The sequence below is a fragment of the Malania oleifera genome, chromosome 1 (assembly GCF_029873635.1).
Source record: "Malania oleifera isolate guangnan ecotype guangnan chromosome 1, ASM2987363v1, whole genome shotgun sequence".
NCBI classification, from domain to species: domain Eukaryota; kingdom Viridiplantae; phylum Streptophyta; class Magnoliopsida; order Santalales; family Ximeniaceae; genus Malania; species Malania oleifera.
In genome coordinates this window covers 156,616,902-156,637,098 of record NC_080417.1, presented here as the reverse complement: position 1 = coordinate 156,637,098, position 20,197 = coordinate 156,616,902, and the positions used below count along the sequence as shown (strand labels likewise).

General features: G+C 35.0%; 2 protein-coding genes across 9 annotated transcripts in view; both read left to right on the top strand.

The window, feature by feature from the left end:
• The first annotated feature begins 982 nt into the window (after positions 1-982).
• Positions 983-1,747, top strand: LOC131150232 (uncharacterized). Its single transcript, XM_058100840.1, has one exon. It carries the CDS (start codon positions 983-985, stop codon positions 1,745-1,747), a length of 765 nt encoding a protein of 254 aa, XP_057956823.1.
• Positions 1,748-19,016: 17,269 nt separating this feature from the next.
• Positions 19,017-20,197, top strand: part of LOC131168533 (peroxisome biogenesis protein 5) — a 110,339-nt gene continuing 109,158 nt past the window's right edge. For 3 of the 8 annotated variants that reach the window (XM_058128086.1, XM_058128047.1, XM_058128053.1), the window contains exons 1-2: positions 19,088-19,429; positions 20,024-20,155. In XM_058128086.1, the coding sequence (XP_057984069.1) occupies positions 19,310-19,429; positions 20,024-20,155 (252 nt within the window). In that variant the 5' untranslated portion in view covers positions 19,088-19,309. Of the gene's footprint in view, positions 19,430-20,023; positions 20,156-20,197 lie in introns of all 8 variants that reach the window. The other 5 variants (XM_058128060.1, XM_058128077.1, XM_058128091.1 and 2 more) reach the window with 3 other exon arrangements.

The following is a 20,197-nucleotide window of genomic DNA, read 5'->3' as shown; positions in this document are numbered from 1 at the left end:
TGGTTTTCTGAAAATACTGGAACTGTGTATGTATTTGTATGAAACTATACGAATTGTTTCAAACTGTAGCGTATGTATAGTGTTATGAAGTATGTAAAATAACACTAGTATGCCACACACTGATATAAACTGTTTTCTTCCTTACTGAGAGGCGTCTCACCCCGAATGTACGTACAATATTTTTCAGGGCCTTCAGGTAGCGGTAAGTAGCATCCTAGCGGCTGGAAGCAAGGGTGTTGTAGCTACTGCTAGTACCTTCTAGGTACGAGTTTTGGTATCCAGGTTGTCAGGATAGTTTTGTAGACACCTGAGGTATATTTTGTAATATGGGAATGTATATCCTAGCTTGTATAGTATAGACTCTGATATGATACTGGTTATGTATAAAAGACCGTATTTCGCTGCGTATTTTGATGAGTATGGCCGTATGTGTGTATGTATATAGGTCATCTGTTCACCCCACGGGGCCGGACTCCCTCTTTGGTATTGTATCATGTATGGTTTTAATTTATACAGAGACAGGTTAGGTTATTAAATTCACCTCCGGGTCCCATTTCCGAGTTCGGGGCGTGACAAAGGGAATTTGTGTTTCTTAAGGGGAGAAAAGATTACTCCCGAGATCATTAATGAGTGTGGTTTTTCCCGAAATCCTAGACAAATGATTGTCTAGGTTGCATCGCATGCATCCATGCATAAGATTTCATCCCCAATGGGCCGGTAATCACTTTCCAACTTCTTATCAGGCCAAAGTAAAATTCAGAATTCTAGCATTGAGCCCACCTCTTCCCACCCTTACAATACTAGAAGCAAAGCAAAAATCATGGCGGAATAACTAAAAAACTGAGTCTTGGGCATAGAGCAAGGACAAGAGGAACTAAGCAATCAGATGAAAAGAATATTGGACCTACTGCTAAAAATAGGAAAGACAGTCCAGGATCAAGATCATAAAGAAGAAATAGATCCTATCCATCTACCAGGCTTCATGTCGATTCATAAGCAGTCATTAGGACCGCCACCATTCACTCCAGAGAGACCATCGCTTGGTGTGCCCCCTTTTGTTCCAGTAGTGACAACTCCGGGAATAGAAATGCCTTCGTCGGCAATGGCAGTTGTGGGGATAAGTAAGACTAAAATAGAATATCACTGTGATGAGCTTGAAAAGCGGTTAAAAGCTATAGAAGGGACCCGAACCTCCAACACTACCCGACCCTCAGATTATTGCTTGGTGCACAATGTAGTGCTCCCTCCGAAGTTTAAAATGCCCGAATTTGAGAAGTTTGATGGGACTACATACCCCCAGACCCACATGCGCCTATTTTTCAAGTCAATAGCATCTTATGCTGACAATGAGAAATTGATGATGTATTGCTTTCAGAGCGGTCTTACGAGAGCAGCGGCTAGATGGTATGTCCAACAAGACAGGGCCCGAATCTGCACGTGGGGGGATTTGGCAGATGATTTTGAGGAACAATACCGCCATGTTATGGAAATGGCTCCTAACAGAATTACTCTCTTCAAAATGGAGAAAAAGCCCACAGAGACCTTTAGGGAGTACGCCTATAGGTGGAGGGATGCGGTGATCCAAGTGGACCCCCCGATAGGCGACCGAGAAGCTATCATGTTATTTATAAATACATTGAAAGACCTCTACCACAGGAATCTCTTGGGAGCAACTCCCCATGATTTCATGGACGTCGTGGCAGCTAGAGGAAGGATTGATGCCAACATCAAGGTAGGTCGCGTCTAGGATGGTAATGCTGAGACTGGTCCAAGCCATAAATGGACTGGTAAAAGGAGAAATGAAGAAGTTCAGATGGTTCAAGGGCATCATTATCAGAAAGGTCGAAACCAGAGGCCTAGGAAAAAATTTGTTTTTAGACCCACCGGCACAAGTCCCCAGACCAAGCTTGCGCCCGCCCAACCGAATGTTTGGGCACAAGATAAAGGTGTCTAGAGAAATTTTTGGAAGATTGATCCCATCTCGATGCCACATGCTGAGTTATTCACGCAGTTGCTTGAAAGAGGGATGATCTCAACCATCCCTAAGGATTCTGTTCCAACCCCTACTCCACATTGGTACAACCCAAAGGCTCGATGTTCATATCACTCCAACTCCATTGGCCCTACCATCGACCATTGTTGAATATTTAAGCACAAAGTACAATCAATGAGAGATGCTAGATGTTTGGTATTTGACGGCAAGGAGCTCGGTATGTAGGAGAATCTACTGCATAATCATCACAAGGGGTACAATTAAGGCTGTCAGATCGAAGGACTGATTAGAAATTATGTCGAAAAATGAATCATGTACTAAGAGGGATGCTTCTATTAGTCATTTCTGTTTTAATCATTTTGAAATTTGAATTAAATGAAATGAATTTCAGTCTCATTCCCATCACCTTGTTTCCAATTTTGTCCACTTTTGCTTGTATTTTTGTGCTTTGACACAGGAAATGATTTTTACCAGGGGCTTGGGGCATGTAATTAGCTGATTTTGTGAATCTACTAAAAAAAAAGAGTGGGAGAAAAACAAAACAAAGCAAAACAAAAAAAAAAAAAAAAACAAGAAAAAAAAAAGAGGAAAAAAAAAGAAAAAAGGAAAGAATGAAGCAAAAGCCTCCAAGTTGGAATTTAATAAGGACCCCACTACAAGATATGGTCCAGGAGCCATTTTAGGAAAGGCCAGCAAAAATGACCCATCAAGATTTACATTTGTTCGACGAAAGCAATGAACAAAGTCTCCTGTCTTCATTTTCCGAATCATGATCGGTGTCTTAGGAGTATAATGATTATATTATGATCAAATGAGGGGTGGCCATCTTTGGTCGATCAGTTTTTCCATAAAGAACACGACAATGATTTATCATTTGTTAACCAAGTTAAGCCTAAATGTTAAACCAGATTTTTCTTCAAAGTCAGTTTTCCAAAATTCAACCTATGTTTGAGTCTCTTAGGGTTTGACAAGTCATTTGAGGAGAAGGTCACAACCAAAAGGATGGCAGACCATATTTCTTCTACCTAGAGGAAGATCGAAGAAGAAATCCTTTGCGAGCCCTCTTGAGCCTAAAAGAATTCAATTCTTGATTTACCCATCAAATGATCACACCCCACACTGGGGCAGTTTTTTTTAAAAAAAAGGATTAGTCCCAATTGAGCTCCCAATGAACATGATGTTAAAAAAATCCTCCATAAAGGGAAAGCAAAAAAGAAGAAAATGCATAAAAAGGAGAAAAAAAAAAGAAAATGAAAAGGGACATGCTTAAGATGTGATCTTTGACCAAGAATTACCCCTTTTAAGATCAGCAAAATTTGAGTCGTATTGTACCCTTTTCTTCTCTAACCAATACCCTAAGCCTACATTACAGTCCAAATGAAAGACTTGACCAAGTTGGTACACGCACTGTTGTTTCAAATGAATTGTCAGACTCAATGTTGAGTCTGAACTACGTAATGACCTAATCTTGAAAAGGTATGTAGGCAATTTGTTCAAATAACAAGTTCAGTCGACACTTTGCGAATATGGCGTCCCAAATTGGGGCAGAATTTTTTTGTTATGGGATGGGATTTTTGAGCCTTGGTTTCCTTTTTCTTGTTGAAACCTAAATCCTAGCCTACATTTCATCCCGTGTCTTAAAGTTCACCCTGAGGTTGGAATATTGATCAGATTATTCAATAAGACACTAAACATAAAGTTGACATGAGCAAGAAAGGATCTCTGATTACGGGTTCAATAAAAAAGAAAAAAGAAAAAAGAAAAAGGGAATTTGCTCACTGATGTGATTCCCTAAGTCAATAGCGAAGCTACAAAATATTGGTAAAGTTGTTTCCTGTTAAGCAAGCACAGAAGGGAAAACTCGAGCATTCCATTCATACCCCTAATGAGATTGAGGTATTTGATTGCATGTTTATTCATCTAAATTTCAAATCAATTTTAAAACATTAAGGATGCAATCCAAAGAAAGCCCTTGTTTGGAAAATGCAAGATGAATAGGACCCGTCACAAAAATGCATCAACTGGGGCTGATTTCATGTCAAGTTTCAGGAGAGCCAATTCAGAAATTTGCTTACTCAAGTGAAATTTGAAAATACAGCCAGGGTCAGCTACAGATGCATGTAACTGGGGTAGATTTCATGTTAATTCTCATTGAAGTCAGGTCGAGTACCTTCATGACTGAGTAAAATTTGAAAACATGGCCGAAAGTAGGCACAAACCAATTTAACTGGGGCACATTTCACATTGAGCTTCTGGGGAACCAATTTAGAGACATTCACCTTGGATTGGAATTCAAAGATATAACCAAGATTAGAGATTGGGTTCATGATTACAGGCATTAGAAAAAGAAATCTCATACATGCAGTTCATGCATTGCATAGGAAAGAAAATGCATGCATATTGCATTAACATGCACACTCATGTCCACATTTATGCATTCTCAGTAGCAACATGCATACAATGGAGCACCATTCATACGTGTCTGGTTGAATGAGTTTGAATGGTCATTTGGCATACTTAATTGAGCAATATCTGGAAATTGGGGAAACTTACCCCAGGCACACAAAGAGTTACCTGGAAACTTGGGCAGCTCACCCCAAGCACAAATTGACATACTTTGAAACTAGGGCAGCTGGCCCCAATAACAAAGGGAATAGTTTATTTTGAAATGTACTTCGGCACTTGGGTTCTCAAACCCTGCGCAAGTTATCACAATGTACTTCGGCACCTAGGTTCTCAAACTTGGTGCAAGTCATCATAATGTACTTCAGTACCCAGGTTCTCAAACTCGGTGCAAGTCGTCACAATGTACTTCGACACCTAGGTTCTCAAACTCGGTACAAGACATCACAATGTGCTTTGGCACCCAGGTTCTCAAAACCTGTGCAAGTCATTTCCCTGTGCTTCAGCATTCGGGTTCACAAAAAAAAAATCATGCATTACACATCATGTAACATGCATCATTATCATGCAACATGCGCCCATGCATCCCAGCATGCATACATATAGCAGCATACATACATCATTTAACAATGCTTATCTGGCTAGGTAAGATTTTGTGCATCCCTTTTAATATTGGTGTGAGCAATTCTTGTTTGGAAATTAGGGTAGTTAACCCCAGACACAGAATGACATCCTTTGAAACTGGGGCAATTGGCCTCAGAAACAAATGAAATCATTTACTATGAAATTGTACTTTGGCGCTCGGGCTCTCAAACCTGGTGCAAGTCATCACCATGTACTTCGGCACCTGGTTCTCAAATCCAGTGCAAGTCATCACTATGTGTTTCGACACTAGGGTTCTCAAACCCAGTGCAAGTCATTTTCATGTGCTTCGGCACCAGGGCTCTCAATCCCAGTGCAAGTCATTTTCATTTGCTTCGACACTAGGGTTCTCAAACTCAATGCAAGTCATTTTCATGTGCTTCAGTGCTTGGGTTCTCAAACTCGGTGCAAGTCTTTTTCAAGTGCTTCGGAATTTGGAATCTCAGGATTTCATTCACAATTGATCATCCCCAGTGGAGTAACTTAGAGCCCTACATTGGAGGATATTTTCCCAAGGATCTCAGGATTTGATCCCGTTTGATCATCCCCAGTAAAGCAACTTTTTCGGGACCTAGAACTCTACACTTGAATGCTCATGGCCCAAGAGATCTCGGGATTTAGCTTTCAATTGATCATCGCCAGTGGAGTAACTCTGAGCCCTACGCTTGAGAGCACTTTTTAAGAGATCTTAGGGTTTCATTCCCGATTGATCATCCCTAGTGGAGTAACTTAGAGCCCTACATTCGAGGAAATTTTCCAAAGGATCTCTGGATTTGATCCCGTTTGATCATCCCCAGCAGGACAACTATGGTTCAAACCTAAAAAGACATCCTTTCCAAAGAACACCAGGGTAGCCTATGCCTGAATGATCATCTATCACTCATGGCATGACCCAAGATACCCTCCTGAGGCACATAAGCCCGGATTGAATATTCTGAGGCCCGTTACCCTTTTGTGACGCACAAGCCCAGATTGAATATTCCGAGGCACATCATCCCCTCCTGAGGCGCGCAAGCCCGGATTGAATATTCTGAGGCCTATTACACTCTTATGAGACACAGGCCCGGATTGAATATTCCAAGGCACGTCATCCCCTCTTGAGGTGTGTAGGCTCGGACTGAATATTTCGAGATACGTTACCCTCTTTTGATGCACAAGCCTAGATTGAATATTCCGAGGCACGTCATTCCCTCCTGAGGCGCGTAAGTTCAGATTGAATATTCCGAGACACGTTATCCTCTTGTGATGCACAAGCCCGGATTGAATATTCTGAGGCTTGCCATCTCCCCCTCGATGCTCAAGCACAAGTTCGACATTTTGAGGTGTCCCCACCCTTATAACTTGGATTCCTAAAATTGCTAACTACTAACTTCTCTAGAATAAATGCAACCTTCTCATCCAATCCTATCTACCATCTTCCCCCTTCCCTGTTTGACGAAAATGACACATGATTGACCCATAGGCACTAAACAGTGGCGTGACCTGGTTAAAATAGGTGTCTTTTATCTTTGCAAGCTTGTTGCTACAAATAGCATAGGAAAGTTCCTACTATTATTTTGAAACAACAAAGCCTACAAAGAGGAGCAACTGTCGACACTCCAATTTTAACCAGGCTACCCCAAAAAGACCCAGCACAAAAAGTTGACTTCATGCCCCAGAAATTGGAGAACCCTTCTGATAGACCCAATCGAGTCTTGATTTGTTTTCAACGAGTCCCTGTGTTTTTGACGAGTCTCAGAGTTTCAATTGAATCTCGTTGTGTCTATTGAGTCTCGGTTTGTCTTCCATGAGTCTCGGAGCATTAGTTGAGTGTCAGTATGTTTTACCAACTCCTGATCTATTTTCAATAAGTCCCAATTTGTTTTTTCCGAATCTCGATACCTGTACCGACTTTTGATTTGTTTTCGGTGAGTCCAATTATTTTTACCGAGCTCGGTGCCTGTACCGATTTTTGGTTCATTTTCAGTGAGTCTAGTTGTTTTTACTGAGTCTCGGTTCCTGTACCGAGTTTCAGTTTGTTTTTAATGAGTCCAGTTGTTTTTACCGAGTTTCAATTCGTTTTCAGTGAATCCGGTCATTTTTATCGAGTCCCAGCGTGTTTTACTCGAATTCTAGACATTTTAGAAAAATGAGTCCCGATCCTTTTTTTTCCGAGAAATCAAGTTTAAACTTTCGGCCACGTCTCTCTTTTCGAAAAGATAAGGGTCGTTGAAAAAATATAAAATAATAAAAAATAATAATAATACAAAAAAAACACTGTCATTAGTAGTGTATTATTATTATTATTATTAGTCTTTTATTATTATTCTATTATTAATATTATTATTATTTTCACTACAAAACAAAAACCATAAAAAAATAAAACAAAACAAAACAAAAACAAAAACGACCTGTAAAGATCGTTCACTGTTCACACAGGGGGGGGTTTAGATTTTATTTTTTTTCATCTCTCCTTCGACTCTCTCTCACAAAACCTCACCCACAGTAGACACCCTCTCTTCTCACATCTCTCTCCCTGAAAACCAACATCCCCAGCTGCTCTCACCATCTTCAACCCCCATCTACGCAGCCCCCACACTCGGCATCTCTCCCTTTCTCGTCCTCATCGAACCGCCGCCAGCCTGCAACCCCTTTGTGCTTCCCCCATTCTCTGTTAAATCCAACCACCTGCAGTAGCCACCGCAACCTAGAACCCACCATCTCCTCACAGAACCACCATCCGCCCCTTATTCTCTCCCTGGTCTTCTTTCATTCCCATTGCACCACGTCTCTGCTCCATACCAACACAACCATAGCCTTGAGCCAGCTCTCCCAGATCTCCATCTCCATTTCTCCCTCATCTCCCTCTCTCTTTGCTCCATACCAGCTCAGCCACATCCATCTTTCAGACCAACTGCTTCAACCTCTCCTCCCCCATCTCTCTAAGAAGAAGGAATTGGGAAAAAAAAATATCAAAATCTTGTTTTAACATTGCCAAACATATCGTGTTTTGACAACTCCGATCATTCGAGGTCTTCACTTGAAGATTAGACTTCAAGTTTTATAGCAAAAAACTAGTACATCTTAGCTTAGAAACTCAATTTCTAAAATGTATAGAGCAAAAGGGTGTAGAAATTACTAAACCTAAGACTGCCTCGAGTGCTTTATCTCGCTACAGATGTTATGATTTTATAATGGTTCTGTAACATTTCTTGGGAACCACAATGAATGATATCATGCAAATTTTCTCATCTCTTACACGCCATTTTTTCTTTAATATGTAATGAATGATATCATGCGAATTTTCTTATCTCCTACACGTCGTTTCTGTCTGATCATATTTTGATGCAATGTTCAATACATAACAATAAATTTGGAATCTATATTCTAATTTTTCAAAATTATTCATGGAGTGGAAAAACTAAAGCGACTAATGGCGCATGTTTGCATAAAGAATTTCGTTTACGGAAGAAAAGGGAAAAAGTAAGTAAAAAATTTATTTTCTATTATATTTTCTCTCTATATTAAACTTTATTATAAAATAAAAGATTATTTTAATATGATTAAAAATTAAGAATAATCAAATGTTAATGACGTATAAAATCAAAATTTTGTTCATTCATTTGACATACTTTTAAATTTTTTCATTACTTTCTTTGATAATTAAATATGAAAAAGTAAGTTCATTAATATTTTCCTTTTTTTTCAATGTTTTCCAAGTTTTAAACAAAAACTTAATTAATTGGCACGAATAATAGTTGTCAAAGAATTGTAAAATCTACAATTCACATTTTTCAGGAAAAAAAACAATTCATTGCAAGATATTTGTCATTATATATATTCAATTGAGTTATTCATTGAGTTGAATATTGCTATTAATTGAAATGAATGTTTGTGGTTCATGCGTCAAAAAATTAGTATTTTAAATTTTGTTTATCACCTAAAATTTTTGAATGAGCCTTTCAAACTTTTTTAAGTGATATCAAATCGGGGCAGGATGTGACCAATCTCACAGTTCCCTCCGAATAAATTAAGAATTGACGTTTGTGTGAAATCAAATTTAAGACCTCTTATTACCCAAAAACATTGATATTTGGATTTTGATGGGTGAATTCTTATGCTTTTTGCACATAAATGATAGATTTGCTTATTCACATTAAAGAAATATGTATATAATTTTTTATTTTTTTAAAAATGTAATGGTTTTAATTAATGTAAATCATTTTTAAACATTTATTAAATTACAAATTACCACCCTTAAGTTTGTGTTTAAAATTAAATATAGTAACTATATACAATTAATTTTCTTCTCTAAAACATATAATTATTATTTTAAAAAACCTATCTTAGGGTGAAAAGTTGATCCCCCCTAGGCGGTACCTTTTCCCCTAAACTCCTCATTTTTAAAGTTAGAAGTATAATACATTTGGTAAATAATTTTTTCAACTTTTGAACAGTCAATTTTTAAGCTTTTTTTATAACTTTTAAAAGTTATAACTTTTTCTCAATAAATTATACTATTCTACTGCTATCCTCATTTTTTCACAAGTATTACAAAATTATTAATTAATGCATTAATTATATTTTTTAGTGGTCATTTTAGTCATTTAAAATACGTTTAGGTATAATACAATAATTTTACCAATCACTTAAAGCCAAATATTTCTGTCTACCTAGTCATTTTACACAATGGGTGTAGCGCCCCAAACCCAGTGGGGCCCGGAGTGCTAAAATTTCATAAATAACCCTATAATACTATGATACCGCAATATCAACATCCACGGACCCAATGGGGTCCAAGGTCATACCATTCCATTATTAACACAAACATACAATCAACGGAAGCGAAACATACTTATACATTCATACATACCAGAGTACTAACTCCAGCCAGTCTTACAAAAAATTTCTCAAAACATTATACAACCCATAATGTTCAAAACAACTAAACATCACAAAATAGTATCCTACTATGCCCACTCTCCTCTAGATCATCTAGGTCCCGCCCTGAAGCTCCTAGACTCGGTTTCCTGTAGGTCCTAAAAAGTTGATATATTTAATGGGGTGAGACACTTCTCATTCAGACATAATAGATTATATTAACGTGTGGTTGATATGAGTTTTAATGAAACCAATAAAATCTTTAATGTAATTTCTCTAATAAACATAGCATTTGTATAATATAACTCACACTTATACAGCTGAGAAATGCACATTTCTTTGATAATATAAAACAGTTTGATAAATCACCACATTTACATAAATCCACATGTATGCGTAGAAGAAACCCCCTTTTGGACATACAACATCATCATGTATAAACCACTATGATCAAGTTATTCGGTCCGAAGACTGGACTTAGCCCTAATTAGCCTACCACCAAGCTAAGTCAAACCTCATGTGTTCAAGTCCGATTTGCCTACCTAGCCTGGTCTAGACTCTAGGGGGGTACACAACCCTTCTGTGGCCAAATTTACTTTTCATTACCAACACTTCTATCCATAACAGTGTGGTTGCACTATCTCAATCACTAGCAACGGTACCGTGCTCTTAATACATTTGGTCTTCAGGGTTCTTAAATCATATAATGCAACTTAAGTAATAAAAACAGTGATATAAACTCGTTTTGTAACCTAGTATAAAACCTGTCATATCAAACCTAGCATTTAGTTGTCATATCAAAACCCCGACATTTAGTCATCATATCAAAACCCCAGCATGCATCCGTCATATCAAAACCCCCGACATGCAGCTGTCATTTCAAAACCCGGCATACAACCGCCATGTCAAAACTCGACATTCAACCATCATATCACATTTCCAATAATTCCATAAACTGTATAAATGACCTTTTTCACTGAATAATACCATAGTAATACGTAGATTCACTTATACAATAAATTGGATTAACCTCACGCCACACGATTTGAATGTCATATCATAACATAATAACTTAATCGGAGAAATCATATCATATTATACTCGGTATAATTTAATGAAAACCAGCATATGATCACCTCTACAACTTTAGTTTAATTCAAAACATAGGGTTTACAGAAAGCAAAAATGATCAACCCTACCCACTTTAGCTTTCTTAGATATACTTATAATAAACCAAAATCCTCATTTCTATATGCCTCAATCATTCAGAAAAATCATACGTAGTACTTCTGTAATAACACAATTAGTTTTAAATAGTTCAATTTCTGAAATAAATTGATATAATCTGATTTCCTAGTTAAACTCAACTTTAATCGGTTGGTTTTTACAATAAAACTATCATAGTATTCATATAATCATATACTACAGTTCAATCAGTTCAATTCATAAAACAACCTGACATAATCTATTCCCTTTACACGTTCCTGAAAAATCGCTTATCCTGCTCCTTGGAACAATTCCGAGGTTCCCGAATACGATGAAGAGAAGGCTGCCGGCAAGCCAAGAAAGACAAGGGAGATTATCGAAGGGCTAGTCGGAACCTCGGGATGATTTAGGAGAGAGACGCACAGGAGACAGAGAGAGAGAGAGAGAGAGAGAGAGAAAGCCGAAACCCTAGCAGAGAAAGAGAGAGAGATTTCAAAATTTTATAAAAAAAAAATGACTTAAGTTCTATTTATAAACAAATTGGCCCGCACAAAACTGTCGATGGTTTGGCCATTTACCAAACCAAACTCTCCCTCAAAAACCTCTCGGTAGTTGAAACCGTCGACAATTTTGTTGAGATTTCCAAAACCGTCGATGGTTTGGCACTTAGAATGCTCATGGTTGTTTTAACTGTCGACGGTTTTCTGAGAGTTCCTGAAACCGTCGACTGTTTGGTCCTATTCCAAACCATCTCCTTTCTTTTCTTTTTCTTTTTCTTTTCCTTTTCTTGCTTTTCTTTCCCTTTTATTAATTTTCTTTCCTTTTCTCGTTTCAGGTCTCTACAATGGGTCAAATAATTTTTATAACAATCTCAATTAATTCCTTTTTATCAAATCCTTTTTTAAAATATATTTTTTTAAAAGGTCATATGTAGTCAAACTAAGCCTTAGCAAGCTTAAGGGTCATTTGGTATCATTGTCAAAAATTAGAGAAGCGAAAACAAAAAAATCATAAATAGAAACTAAAAACGAGAAATTAGCAACCTGTTTAGCTAAAATTTATAAAACTAATGCAAATTAAGGACTTAATTTAAAAATGCTCATTTTCATCTTTAAATCAAATAATATTATAAAAAATATAATTAAAATAATAAAATAATAAATAATAAACATAAAAAAATTACTATAATAAAAGCAAAATTTATTATAATTATTTTACTTAATTGTTCTACTTTCAAACTTTGCGTTACAATGAAAATTTTATTGGACAGGATAATTAAAAAATAGTAAAAGTATTTTGTAATTGGCTTTATTATTATTTTTAAAAAAATTTAGGTATATATTTATTTTTATTATATTTTAATTCATATGATCGTTCAAATTTTGATTTTGATTTAAAAGTGTATAAAATGAATAATTTAGCAAGAAAAAATTATTTATAGATATTAAAATTTCTTACAATAGGTTGCCAAAACTATTCAAAATTATAAAATCTGGTTTTCCATTTGTTGGCAAACAATTGAAAATCGGCAACAGTAATAGAAAATTGATAACATTAACAAACGCATTTTTATAATCCGTTTCTTCACTATGAAGAAACAGACATAGAAGACAAAAACACAAAAACAATGATACCAAATAGACCCTTAACTTTTGACTTCATTTTCTTTTCTAGTTTAATCACAAAAATTAAAAAGAATCAAGACTTCAGCTGTGTCCATCTTATGTTCACATTTTTTTCCCACATCTCATAGTGTAAATATATAGAGTAAGTGTTACCCAAACAAAAAGAAAAAACAAAAGGCAAAAACAAGGATTTAAAGTTTGTATGTTTTTTAAATATATATTTTGGTGTGGAACAAATAAATTTTCATCCCTAGTGCAAAAAGAAGGCAAGGAAAACTCCAAACACAGTCTTTTAAGGAAAATAAAACAAATTAAAGTAAAAGGCAAAAAAATAAAAATGACATATTAATTGTATTTTAAAATTTTATTTTTTTGCAAGAAAAATATTTTTTTCATTTTTGTGGTGAAAGATGATGAGGAAAATTCAAAATTGTCGTCTTGTACTCAAAACCAAAATTAAATTAATTTTTTTTTCAAAACCCTTAGAATAAACAAGTCACATGCTTGTGTGAAGGATAAATTATCAAATTTAATATTTTTAAGAAAAAATTATAGATCTAATAATTATATATAATTATTTTCCCTCTAAAATAATTAATTATTATTTTAGAACATCTAGTGTTGGTAAACTTATTTCTGACTTTATTGTATTTTAATTTTTAACCATAAAAGTTAAAGAAGAATCCGAACTCTAATTGAGTCCATCTCATGCTGACATTTTGTTCACATATCATTAAATAACGACGCAGGGTAAGTGTTGCCTAAATAAAAAAATAAAAAAAAAGCATAAAAAAAGAACAAAAACAATTGTGCATTGATTGTATGTTTTTAAAATTTATAATTTTGAAGTGAAACAAATAATTATTTCAATTTGAGTGCGAAATAAGAAAGGGAAAACTTCAAAAATAGAGTCTTCCAAGGAAAATAAAAAAAATAAAAAAATAAAAGACAAAAAATAACAACACATTAATTTTATTTTTTTTAAATCATTTTTTCTACAACAAAAATATATATATTTCCATTTTTGTGGTGAAAGACGATAACAAAAACAAATATATTTCCATTTAATAGGTAAAATGGTTGTGGTACAAATTAATATTTTTCAAAAAATATATATAAAAGGTATTTTAGTGACTACTTTTTTGGCTACAAAATTCTTTTAAAAAGTGTGCAAGTGCATCCTTTTTTTCACCGTTATTATTATTATTATTATTTAAAGATGATGTCCTACCCCTCTGAACACTCAACTAATCCACCGAAATAATAATTTCTCCCCTTTACCCTCCTCCAATTAAATACTGAGAATTATATCAAATAGAAGGTCAGTCCCACAAGACTCAAACCCTACTCATTAATTTTTGTAAACAATTATTTTGTGACATAATCTTTTCAACATTACTAACTTTTAAGAACAATTGTATAGCAATAAAGTTTCTTCAATATTATCAACTTTTGCGAACAACCACAATTACTTACCCTTTATAAAATATCATTCTGTAATATTAAAGTAAGTACTTGTGCTTAAAGAAAAAACACATAAGTTGCAAAATTTGTGTTTAGAAAACACGCTTGCAATTTTCACGAGTAGCCTACATATTCACTTCAAGAAATGAGCTCAATCCAATCCCTTATACCCTAAACCCTAAACTCTAAACTCTAAACCCTAAACCCTAAACCATTGACAGGTGGTGTAGTCTACACCACATAACAATGGAGGTCGTGAAAGCGAACAATCCTCTCTAAACTGGGATGCACCAAATTGAGTCATTGCAATCTTTATGCAAACGCGATTAAGCTAATTGCAATCGGACTCTAATGCCAAATGTTATTTTAGGTGTAATCCCAAGAAGGGGTGAATTGGAGAGTTTAAAATTTCTAGGTCATACTAAAATCAAGATCAATATTCCCAAACCTAGAGTCATTCTAATCCAAAAATTAATCCAGCACATATATGAATATTTAAATAATTTATGCAAGTATCCATGTTCCAGTATTTCCCAATTAATCACAATGTAATATTTAAGTACTCAAGCAATTATATCAATAGATGAATATAAGCATGCAAATACAGGAATGTAAAGAGAATAAGGAGAGAGTGACACAGTGTTTTTATCGAGGTCGGTTATTACTACCTACGTCCCTACCTTAAGCCAACTCACTTGCGGATTTTACTATATGGTCACTTAATTGGGCGGAGCAACATCGTTTACAAACTCTCCTTACGAGGCAGAAACTCCCTAATTCAATTATGAAGCTGAGCCACAACCATTATTCCTTGCAGGGTGGAATCTCCCTGGTTCACTTACCGGGCGGAACCAAACCAGTTTTCCTTAGGAGGCGGAGTCACCTCAGCTCAATTACTAGGTTAAGCCAAGCTGGTACACCTTATAGGATGGTGACCTCCTCTTCCGACGATACCACATGCCGAGAATACAAAGATAATAAAATATTTTTTGTACAAATAAAATGCTTATCCGATAAGCAAATGTGTACAACAATAAAACACTATAAAAACTCTCAAATGATTTACAGTTGAAACTCCGTAGTGTATGTAATTTTTCTCTCAAAATTATTTTTCAAATAAAGACTGAGAGTTTTGGAAGATGCCTTTCCTCAATATTGACCTTGAATAAAACCAAAATACAAGAGACTTTTCAAGCAAATAATCTATGAGTTGATATATTGTTCAAGCACTCTTGATTTACTTAAAGATTATCTCCACAAACAATTTTCAATGATGAAGCGTATAGGATATTTTGATCTTTGAGGTTAACCACAAAATACAATAAAGACTTTCGAGCTAAGTATATTAAACTTGAATACAAGCTAAAGTTTTTTTCAAGAACCCAAAAGAAATTTTTTCCAAGAAAGTATTTTTCAAAACATAGAATTTTGGAGAAAAGATTTGCCCTTTAAAATTTTAAGAACAATAGGTTTTTCAAGCAAGATATATAACTTGAATAAATGCTCAAAGCCAACTTGTATAAAACTCAAGATTTCGCAAAAATATTTTTCAAAAAGATAGTATGGGAAAAATGGATTTGATATTTTGATATGGAGTAGAAAATAAGAAAGAATTAAAGAATAAACAATATAACTTTCAATCCGTTTTTCTAACATTCAAAAGATGTTTTGGCCAAGTATTTATAGACTTTTTCAGGATATGGCTGTTATCAGACCGTTGGGCATTAAAATAATATTAAAATTATAATTTTTCAACCGTTAAATACCTAGAATTTTGAACTTCCATGAGGTTCGATTGACTGATTAATAGGGTTGGGTCAGTCAATTTCAAAATTTGCAATAATCAGTCAGCTGAGAAAAAGCACTGGTCAATTGAGGGAATAGTGTCGGTCGACTGAGCCATTTACGTTTTAACAGGGTCGGTTTGCCAAGCTTATAGGAATTACAAAATTGACCTTAAGCACTCGTCAGTCGACTGACCCAGATACAACTATTGGGAGGTTGGTTAACTGACCTTATATGAAAATATCATTTTTGCTTTTTAAGGACACGTCGGTCAACTGAGCTTAACTGGCCGATCGAGTAAACTTAGCAAAAATGAATTTTTGGACAAGTCTTTAATTCCAAAAATAGTTTAAACCTTTTATGAAAGTGTTTAACTTTAAGTAAACAAGGTTTTAGTCCAGTTTAGGGTTCCTATAGTCAATCTATGGTTTTAGTAGAGCTTTAATAGAAATCAAGTGAAATGCATGCACATCCAAACCCTAATTATTATTACAACACAAAATTGCATGAGCCTTCTATCTTTGCTCTCTGATGTTCTTGGAATATGCCTTGGAATATGATCATGTAGGAGCTTTTCAAGGCTTCCATATTGCAGCATTATCTGTGCTTTTCTAGGATTTAACATGTTCAACACTAAGCACAAACATGAGATGTTGTTATTTGTCATAATCAAAATAGGGATATGACTAAAAAAGACAACATATTTATAACAAATGCAATGTCGGGTATTGTACAATTGGCAAGATACTTTAGAAAGTCGATAGCACTTAAATATGGTACTTCAAAACCAAGTAATTCCTCCCCCTCATCATGAGATCGAAATGGATCCTTCTTAGTATCAAGTGATCACACCATCATTGGAGATCCCAGAGGATGAACTTTGTTTATATAGAATTGCCTTTATACCATTTCGGTACATTTAGATTGATGAACAAGAATTCTGTCATTTACATGTTAAATCTGTAGGCCAAGACAATATTTTGTCTTTCATAAATTTTTCATCTCAAATTCTGCCATTAAATAATTAGCAGCTTTAGTGAGCTCTTCAAAAGTCTCAATTAAATTTAAATCATCAACAGAAACAGCAATTGTAGCAAATCTGGATTATGATCTTTTAATAAAAACGCATGGACAAATTGGATAATTTATGAATCATTCTTTCACAAGGTACTCACTCAATCGATTATACCACATGCGTCAAGATTGCTCTAATCCATATAAAGAACGTTGGGGTTTAATGGAATATAAATTTATGGGTTTTGCTTCAGGAAATTTAAATCATTCAGGGATTTTTATATAAATTTCATTATCCAATGATCCAGATCCATACAGGTATGCTGTTATTGTGTTCATAAGATGCATGCTCAGTTGTTTAGCAACTATTAGACCAATTAAGAATCTGAAAGTGATTCCATCCATTACAAGAGAATATGTCTCCTCATAATCAACTTCGAGTTTCTACGAGAAACCTTGTGTCATAAGCCTTGCTTTATATCGAGTAATTTCATTATTTTCATTTTGATTGCGTATAAATACCCATTTGTATCTCACGGGTTGGACATATTATGGAGTCTCGACTACATGTCAAAAAACTTCTATTTTTAATATAGAGTTTAATTATGATGTGATAGCCTCTTTCCATTTTGGCCAATCATTTCTATATCGACATTTATTAACAAAATTAGGTCAAGGATCCTCATTATTTATGATAATATCAGTAGCTACTGCATATGCAAATGTGTTGCTGACAACAACTTTATTTCTATCATACATTTCTCATGTGTAATTAATTGAGATCTCATTTTTATTTTCAGGTACCTGTCCCTTTTCAAAGGACGTCTCTTCAAGAGTTTTCTCTTCAGGAGATTCCTCTTCAGGAGGTTCCTCTTCAAAATGTTCCATAATAGGGATTTCATTTTCAGGAGAAATAAGTTTTTGAATGTCGAATGGATTATCTACCTCTGTAACCTTTTCTGGAGTAATTACAGATTCAAAATTTCTTCTTCTCGAGTTTTATCTTTTACACCAATAGACCTTCCACACTTAACTTGTAGTTTATGTTCATTAGCCGGCTGTTGTCCTTTACGGATATCAATACGTACTGAAATATTTGCAGTTGGTATATAAAATTTTGATATGACATTGGTATCTGCAAAAAAAATCTCGTAATTGATGTGCAATTCCTTGCAAATGTATAATATTTTGAATTTCAAGTTTACTTTGATTTGTGCGATAATTTAAATGAGATAAACTCGTGACATTCCATGTGATTTCACATTGTGCTTCAAACACTAATTTTGCTCCCACTAATATAGGGAATACTGTTTTATTAAAATGACAATCTTGAAATGTGCTTTAAACAAATCACCCGTTAAAGGTTCAAGATATTTAATAATAAAAGGGGATCAAAACCAACATAGATACCAAACTTACATTGATGATCCATTTTAGTTAGTTGAGGAGGGGCAATAGGAACATATAAAGCACAACAAAAAGTTATTAAATAAGAAATATTAGGTTATTGCCTAAAAACTAATTGAATGAATGAAATATTACTATAAGCAGTTGACCTTATACAAACTAAACATGCAACATAAAGAATAACATGTCCCCAAACAAATAAAGACAATTTGATTTTCAAAATCATAGGTTTAGCAATGAGTTGAAATCTTTTAATAAAAGATTAAGCTAAATTATTTTGTATATGGGTATGAGCAACGAGATGTTCAACTTCTATTTCAAGTGACATGTAATAGTTATCAAAAGTTTGAGATGTAAATTCACTAGTATTATCCAAATGAATTAATTTAATTAGATAATCAAGAAAATGAGTTCATAATCTAGTTAGTCGAGAAAGAAATCTAACAAATATAATATTACGAGTAGAAAGTAGAGAAATGTGTGACCGTTTAGTAGATGTATTGATTAAGACCACGAAGTATTCAAATGACTCATACGGTGGATGTATTGGTTTGTATATATCATAATGAATTTTTTGTAAGAAATTGTAAAATTCAAGATTTACTTTTGAAATAAATGGTTGCATAATTAATTTTCCTTGACAGTACAGATGAAATATAAAAGAAACTTCTATATGAATTTTCAATGATTTATGTCATTACATCTGATCTGCATATGTTCAAGACGAGCCCAAATGTAAAAAGAATGGGATGAATTTATGTGAATTTTCGCTTGAATGCTTTATTTGGCTCATTGGCTGCAACTCGATGCTCAGACAGAATATTTGCAGATTATAGAATTTTAGAAGGGCGGACACGGGACAACTAGGGTGAACGGGGGATAATAGAGGAAGAAGAAGAATCGAACGAGTATGGCGATGCGCGAGCTAGTCACGGGTGGGGCGGCCTGTGCCGTTCCCGACTCTTCTTCTTCTTCAAATCCTCTTGGTGTTCTGGCGAACGCTCTTATTGGCTCCTCTTCAAAGGCGCAGGTAGTCCTCCTTCTTTCACTTGCCGATTTTAGTAACGTTCGTCGGCGCCCCAATTATTTGTATTATAACTATACTCGCAAGACTGATATGGGTTCGTTTTCTTTCTACGATTTTGTATCGAAGTGTTTCTCCTCCTGGGATAGACTCCGATGCACACGCAGACTAATTCTATTTGAAGCTTATGTAACTGCGGTTATTGTCGATATCCCCCTAATTTGGAATTCCTATAATTTCCCTAAGTTGCTCATATTGGGAGTCTGGGACTGCTCAACTGGTTCAAGGTGTCCTGTTTTGAATCCCAAATCATGTCAACTTGCTCAGATATTTCTTTTCAATCAGCAAATGTTTCCGAAAATACTAACTTTCTGCCGTATTTAGGGAACATACGTTGAGTTACTTATTGATACTCAAAGTGACTAGCTCCCCACCCACCATCGATGTTTAGTTCGATGGCTCTTTGTAGTTTAGCTTTGCACTTTTTATTTTTTATTTTTAATATTAAATATACATTTTTTATTCACTTGATTGGTTCTGCATTGGTTACAATCAATGTTTCAAAGAGTTATTTATTTGATATATTGGCTATCCAAACAGGAAAGGCTGAAGGAGATTCCTTCGTCAACACATACAAAATCTGATCATATCTACTCAGAGATTGATGAACATTTGTCGGCCCTCCCAGGGTCCGAGTTGGATCAGCAGCTATTTCTGCATCCCAACATACAGGTCTGATCTTTCTTTTTCCTCTTCATGTGTATGTAAAAATCT